The sequence below is a fragment of the Parasteatoda tepidariorum genome, chromosome X2 (assembly GCF_043381705.1).
Source record: "Parasteatoda tepidariorum isolate YZ-2023 chromosome X2, CAS_Ptep_4.0, whole genome shotgun sequence".
NCBI lineage: Eukaryota > Metazoa > Arthropoda > Arachnida > Araneae > Theridiidae > Parasteatoda > Parasteatoda tepidariorum.
The window spans coordinates 35595259-35602313 of record NC_092215.1 but is presented as its reverse complement, the minus strand read 5'-3'; the positions used below and the strand labels follow the sequence as shown (position 1 = coordinate 35602313).

The 7055-nt window shown below is 36.1% G+C and overlaps 1 protein-coding gene across 1 annotated transcript in view; it reads left to right on the top strand.

The window, feature by feature from the left end:
- The first annotated feature begins 3365 nt into the window (after nt 1-3365).
- Nucleotides 3366-7055, top strand: part of LOC107448481 (uncharacterized) — a 44901-nt gene continuing 41211 nt past the window's right edge. The window contains exon 1 of the mRNA XM_071188288.1: nt 3366-3562. Within this exon, the coding sequence (XP_071044389.1) occupies nt 3469-3562 (94 nt within the window). The 5' untranslated portion in view covers nt 3366-3468. The remainder of the gene's footprint in view (nt 3563-7055) is intronic.

Genomic DNA, 7055 nt, shown 5'->3' with positions numbered 1-7055 from the left:
GGGTTAGAATCCTGCCGTAACCCTGGAAGTATTCGTGATGTTCCTCTCTGAATTGTTCTATCTGTCCGTCTATTCGATAAAGGTTTATAAGCCTAAATTGAACTCACAAGCCTGCAAATGTATGTAATTTCAACGAAGCAAATAAACANATTGTTGGCCTGACGGCCAGGGGACTCTAACCCATAATCCGTCTACCACTGAGAATATTTTACGTCAGCACCGTGGTTGGTGCAAACCGGATGCGAAATTCGTATCGACGAATTCCACATCCGGATCCGCCGCATTCGTATCGGAACTTCATTTTAAGGTGAACGTTCTATCCCCTGAGCCATCACGGCTCTTGTAGCGCCAATTGCAATCGTCAAGGATATTGTGTATCGTGACTAAGAACTTAATATTTAATTAATAACAATTATTTTTCCAAAATGTTAATGTATCGCCTGGTGATGTCTTCTCCCTCCAAACACATCAAATAACTTTGTGCAGAATGCGAATGTTAATATCATTCAAAAAATAAGTTCGCGTAAGAAACTGAAATTGGAAATCCCCTTTTCCCACCCGTCTGGCTGTTACCTCCGCTATGTCTTAATTCTACATACATATGCTGGATTGTATGCCCAATACAAGATACGGCTTAAAAACCCTTGTAAAGTTAAGGAACAGACAACAAAAATTAGAGAAGAACAGAACAAAAGTACATCCAGGCTACAAAGGGATACGAACCAGCTACTGCCCCGCTCCGCAGACTTGCGAATAAATGCCGTGTAACCTAAAGATAGAAACGGAAATATCTGAATGTGTTAAAAAACGTTTGCTGAAATATTTTTTTTTGCAAGTCAATAGCGATTACAAAATAATAGTATTTATAGATAGGCGCTTCAATGTATTGCTAGAAATTTTACCGACCACATGCGTTGTTGTTGTAGTTCATTTACGTCGCACTAGAGCTGCACGATTGGCTATTTGTGACGGTCTGGGAAACATCCCTGAGGATGATCCGAAGACATGCCATCACAATTTTGATCCTCTGCAGAGGGGATGGCACCCCGCTTCGGTAGCCCGACGACCTGCACGCGAAGTCGAGCACTTTACGGTAGAACAGTTTAACGAGGACCGATACCGCACATCCTCGGTTCCTACGCAGACTGATCCAAGTGGTCACCCACCCGCACACTGACCGCAGCCAGTGATGCTTGACTTCGGTGATTTGCTGGGAACCGTGTCTTAACGCTCAGTCCACTGCGGGACTACCAACCACATATACACGCTGAAAAACATTAACTAAACTCATGATTGAACACACACCCTGACACACACGGCTTTCCAGTTCTATTAGTCGTACATCGCATTATATATTTGATACATAAATCTTAATTTTTTTTCTTCTTACAAATTATGCTTACTAGCCCCAGTCAAATTGATAAACAACTCAATCGGGGCCTCCCTGGCAGAGCGGTATCACCCGCAAATGCTGTGCGAAGCGTGAAGATGGCTGGTTCGAATCCTGCCTTAACCCTGGAAGTATTCGTGATGTTCGTCTCTGAATTGTTCTATCTGCCCTTCTACCCGATAGAAGTTTTAAGCCTAAATAGAGCACACGAGCTTGCAAATGTATGTAATTTCAATGAAGCAAATAAACAGCTCAATTGATAGAGATCCACCAAAAATAGGATTGAAGTCAACAACACAGGGTCACAGCAGAACCAAACTTGTCACATTCTACTCCCTAAACCGATTGGTGAAAGCAATATGCAGCAACCATGAAAGCCTCTTACGTTATCGATCATCAGAATATCTTTATTACACATTTTGAACAGACCATGGAGTTGAAATACAAATACCAACTATCTCAACTCTATGGAACAGACCTAATCGGTCCCGCAGTGGACTGATCGTTAAGACGCGGCTCCCAACAGATCACCGAAGTCAAGCATCACTGGCTACTGTAAGTGTGCCCGTGGGTGACCACTTGGATCAGTCTGCGTAGGAACCGAGGGTGTGCGATATTGGTCCTCGTTAAACTTCTACCGTAAAGTGCTCGACTTCACGTGCAGGTTGTTGGGCTACCGAAGTGGGGATGCAATCCCCTCTGCAGAGGATCAAAATTATGATGGCATGTCTTCGGATAATCCTCAGGGATGTTTCCCAGACCGTCACCAATAGCCCATTGTACAGCTCTAGTGCGACATAAATGAACTACAACAACAACATTAGCTTGTAAGCGCTGAAATTTTAAATTAACATGGCGCACTAACATGTGGCCTTGTCTGTCACAATCCGTGTCTTTTGACCAACACGGACTAACTTGCTTCTAGGATTGTTGGTCCAACTTCACTTTGGCTCTTGTTTAGTGTGTGCGCTTGAAAGCGCAGAGTTTCTTCGTTGCACAAACCTTACGACACTTTTTTATACGTATAACCGACGTTGAACAACCGACCGAACTTTAGATTTTACGACTATCAGTTTTCATGTCCGTTGTCTTGTAATTTTGAATCCAATCCAGATGACAAGGGGACAAGTTAACCTTCGTGGAGAACGTTTTTGATAAAACGAACCAGCATTTGCTTTACATGGAATTGAAAAGCACGAAAAACCCCCAGGGTTAGGCCGATGGCAAGGAGGCTCGACAACTTGATCCTTCCACCACTGAGGATATTTTATGTTAGCAATGTGGCTCGATACGAGCCGGGAGAAGAATTCGCATCGACCAGTCATCGAACCTGGTTTACATATTTTTGAGGCGAGCGCTCTACTTCAATGTTCAACTCTATAGCCCTGTCATTTCGAATCCAATCCCGTAGACTGGGGAACTCCTGAATCAAGCATTTAGATAATCTAACCTTCGTGGAGGACTTCTTGATGGAACTAATCCGCATTTGCGTAACATTGAGAGGAAATTCAGGAAAACCTTCCACGGTTAGCCTGACGGCAAGAGAACTCTAACCCATGATCCGTCTACCACTGAGGATATTTTACGTCAGCACTGTGGTCGGTGCGAGCTGCGTGGGCAATTCATATCAATCAGACATTGCTGGGATTTGAACCCGGGTTCATCTCATCAAAGTTCCGGACTAAATCTCTCTGATATCCAGATTTTCCACAGTGTTTTTTTATTATTTTACTTACTATTACAATAAACACCTATTTGTTTTGCTTGTAGAATTGAGTTTTTGTGATATTAGATTCCGAACCTGCGAACTTTCCATCGCAGATCGATTTTTCAGTTACTTAAGAGCTCGATCTTATGACTTTTTAGGTCTCAATAAAAACCTTCGTTTCTCGGCCACCCCAATCAACAGTTAACGAGTCTTCCAGTTTTTCGTTTTCAACGTCATAGAATTTGCTTTAAATTTGAGCGCAAACCTGTGTTAGGGCTTTTCTCATTGTTTGTGTATGTTAGGATTTGCTTTAATGTTTTTTTAGTTTATGCGTTTGATACTGAAGGCGATCTTTTGTTAACTAAGCGACATGCTGGTCCTGTCCTTTTTATTAACATGGCTGGCCAATGTTATTGTTATAGGATCTCTAGATATTTCAACGACAAGTGTAAATGTTGACACAGGTAAAGACTTATTTATTTTTCCTTTAGTTCTTAAAATATTTCGTATCGCTAACTTATTGGTCTAGATTTATATAAATAAAGATCTAAATGCTTCGTTTTGTCAATTCATAGTTTAAGTAACATTTTATTTGATATTTTAAAACAAAGCTGTGCATTGAGAATTTAAGAAATTTATGTTTTTAAATTCAGCATGTTAATAATAATTAGTATTAAGTTCTCTGCTAAAAAAAATCTACATTTCTCGATGTTCCAGTACTTATTCGAGGAAGAAAATTGTTATTTAAATACTGTTAAATTTGTATTTATTTGAAAAAACTTAGTTGGATGGTTTTTAAAATTATCTTTAGATTATTACGAATTGACAAAAAGAAAATTAAGTTTTATGGAAACGAAGTAATGATGTAAGAATTTTCCTCAAAAATGCAGATTACGAGAGATAAGACTCTGGCTTGTTACCTGAAAAAGGTTAATGAATTATGGTCTCTGAATTACGTTAATGTTTTCATTTATTTATTTTACTCGTTTAGTTTTTAAAATGGATTTATTAGAGCCTGTGGTTCAGAAACTAAGCATAACGAATTTGAAAATTTAGCAGAAGTTTTGAAACATAACTTACTTTCAGATTGCATTTAATCTCAAATAATTCAACTTATTTTTCGCGCATTTTGGCCTCGCAGCTTTTTTAAATTTTTTAGTTTCATATTAAATTTTATAGCACCGTGTTACATACCTACAACATAGTATGCAACACTGTTGCATACCTACAGATGTATATTCAGTTTGAAGGACGATTTCGGCAATTATTGCAATGATCCTGAACAAAGATATTCCTTGCCTATTTAATTATGAGAGTCCAGTAGCAGAATTGGCATGGCGTGGATTTATTTTTGCCTTGCTGACAAAGTAACCCTAATTTAAATGATACGTATTTTTTCAGTAATGATAACTTAAAATAAAAAGAACATTCCAAATAATTTCTTTTAACGCTGTTTTTAGAAGCTCTGTCTCCAAGGAAAATTTAAAAAATTAGTTTAAGTGCCGTTCACTTGAAGCAATGCGATGATTTTAAACTATTTATATAATCTTGCCATGAAGAATTGTCTCGGCTTTAGAACAGGCAACTTAAATTTTTTAAAGTTATTAAACTTCTTAAATACCACCAATTTGGAGAAATTATCAAAATCACAGCCTTATTCTCAGTTTTTGCAAATTTTTATGAGCCCAGGTAAAGCAGCACTGGAGTAAGTTTTTAAGTATTAAAAAATTTGACCGCAACCTCTTGTCATTTTTACAAAACTGAGGCTTTTCTCCGTATTGACGTTTTGCGCTATTTTCAAAATAAGCGTAGGCAGGGCTGTCTTTAGATAGGCTACACGTGACGTAACAGCCATGAGTAACAGTTAATAACTCACAACAGTTATAAAATAGCATATTTGCAAAAAAGCATTTCATATTACGACGGAGCCTTCGAAAAACAGCCTTAACGTATTCAACTTTTTTCAATTACATGTTAGTGCGGCGATTTTTAGATTTGATTTCCAATTTGTTGCTTACGAGATCTCAAACGCATGCTTCACAAATAATACTCAAATTGAAATTTTTGAATTTAAGTGAATAGATTGAATTGATATTTTCAATTCTTTCACAATCAGTTTTCACAATGTTGCAAAAATGCGACGAAACATTTTTTCAATAAACTTTTAATTTTATAATGTAAATTTTTATGTGCTTAAAATGATGTATTCTAATGTTTTTTTTTCTAAATTTGAGATATAAAGAGTTAAATCTCAGGCTATGGATGCTCGATTCGAGTTATTATGCATCTTGGCCTCGGTTGGGTTCAGTTCTAGTCTATTATTAACATTTGAAGACTTTAAAATTTTACATTAAATAAAAGCTTGCTGTTTTGAAAGCGATACTGATAATCAAAATGAAAAATATATTTGAGACCGTAAATTTAGTCGTCAAATTTTGAAAGCAGTTTTGCCGTACATTTACTCAGAAAACAAGTGTGACTTTTTAACATAATGACCTGACTTTATCCACAAAACTGCAATTTTCATTGCTAAAAGTAATAATCTAATATAAATACAATAAATTCAAACTATCATTCGTAAAACTGAACTTTAGAAAAGTACTTCTAAACTTTTTCATGAAATGAATCGACATTTTGAAAGTTATAAAATACAGTAACTCTCGTTTGCCCTTTTCAAAGGACTTTTTTAGGCTATTAGTGGTCTCGCACACTAGTGATTTTTGCTTCTGCCTCAGACCTAGTTTATAACACAGTTTTCATCAAGCACTTAATATTTTTGAGTTTGCAGTATATCCCCATTATGTTATAATTGACCTATATTTCTATAACCACAAAGACTTGCTTATTTACATATTTGTTACTGATTCTAAAATAACAAGAAAATGCAGTTAAAAAAAAACTTTAATAATCATGGCAGCAAAAACACTTATGAATTTTTGTTAATTATTTCTTTTTATAAATGAATCGACGAGTTTTAGAAAGTCTTTATATTTACGATATGGAAAGTTTTTATATTTACGGTAAAGATTATTCTATGTATTAGTGTATTTTTTTAAATTATTAAGTTACTAAATGTACTTTATCAACATTTGATTTTCATCATAAACTTATCCAGCATATAGAAATTATCCAGCATATAGAAATTATCCAGCATATGGAATATATCCAGCATATGGAATATATCCAGCATATGGAATATATCCAGTATATAAAGTTAAAAATTGTTTAGTTAAAATTTATATTGATGAATACCATTTTAGTGTGACTAATCAGCACTCTTTCATGTTATCATACTAAAGAACAATTATTACTCCAAACTAAATACAATTTGGTATTCTAACAAATTTCTAAAACTATTGAAAATGAGAAATAAATTTTTAGATTAATGATTTACAAAATTATTTTAAAGGACAATTTAGATTCTTAAGAATTTTCGAATTTTAACTTTTGAAAAACGATTTGGTTCTTTTTTACTAAAATGGAAAGTTTTCTGGACGTTTAGTCTTAATTTGTGCTTTTAAAACAGGCCTAGGTTAAAATTTATAAAGCAACTGTATACATTGTAAGTTATTTTATAACCGTCGTTGAGCGGCTGACCTAATTTTTTTGGTTTACGACTGCTAATGTTCAACGCCGTAGCCTTGTAATTTTAAACCCAATCCAGAAGACAAGGGAACTCCTGGATCAAGTATTGGGAGAAATTTGCCTTCGTGGAGGACTTTTTGATGGAACTATCCCGCATTTGCCTTACATGGAGAGGAAAACTACGAAAACCCCTGATCCGTCTACCACTGAGGATATTTTGCGTCAGCCCTGTGGTCGGTGAGAGCCAGATGCGGAATTTATATTGACCAGCCATCGCTGGGATTCGAACCCGGTTCTCATCATTGTTAGGCGAACTCTTTATACCCTGAGCTACCATGGCTCATAGTAAGTTATTGATAGAACTAGTTTACT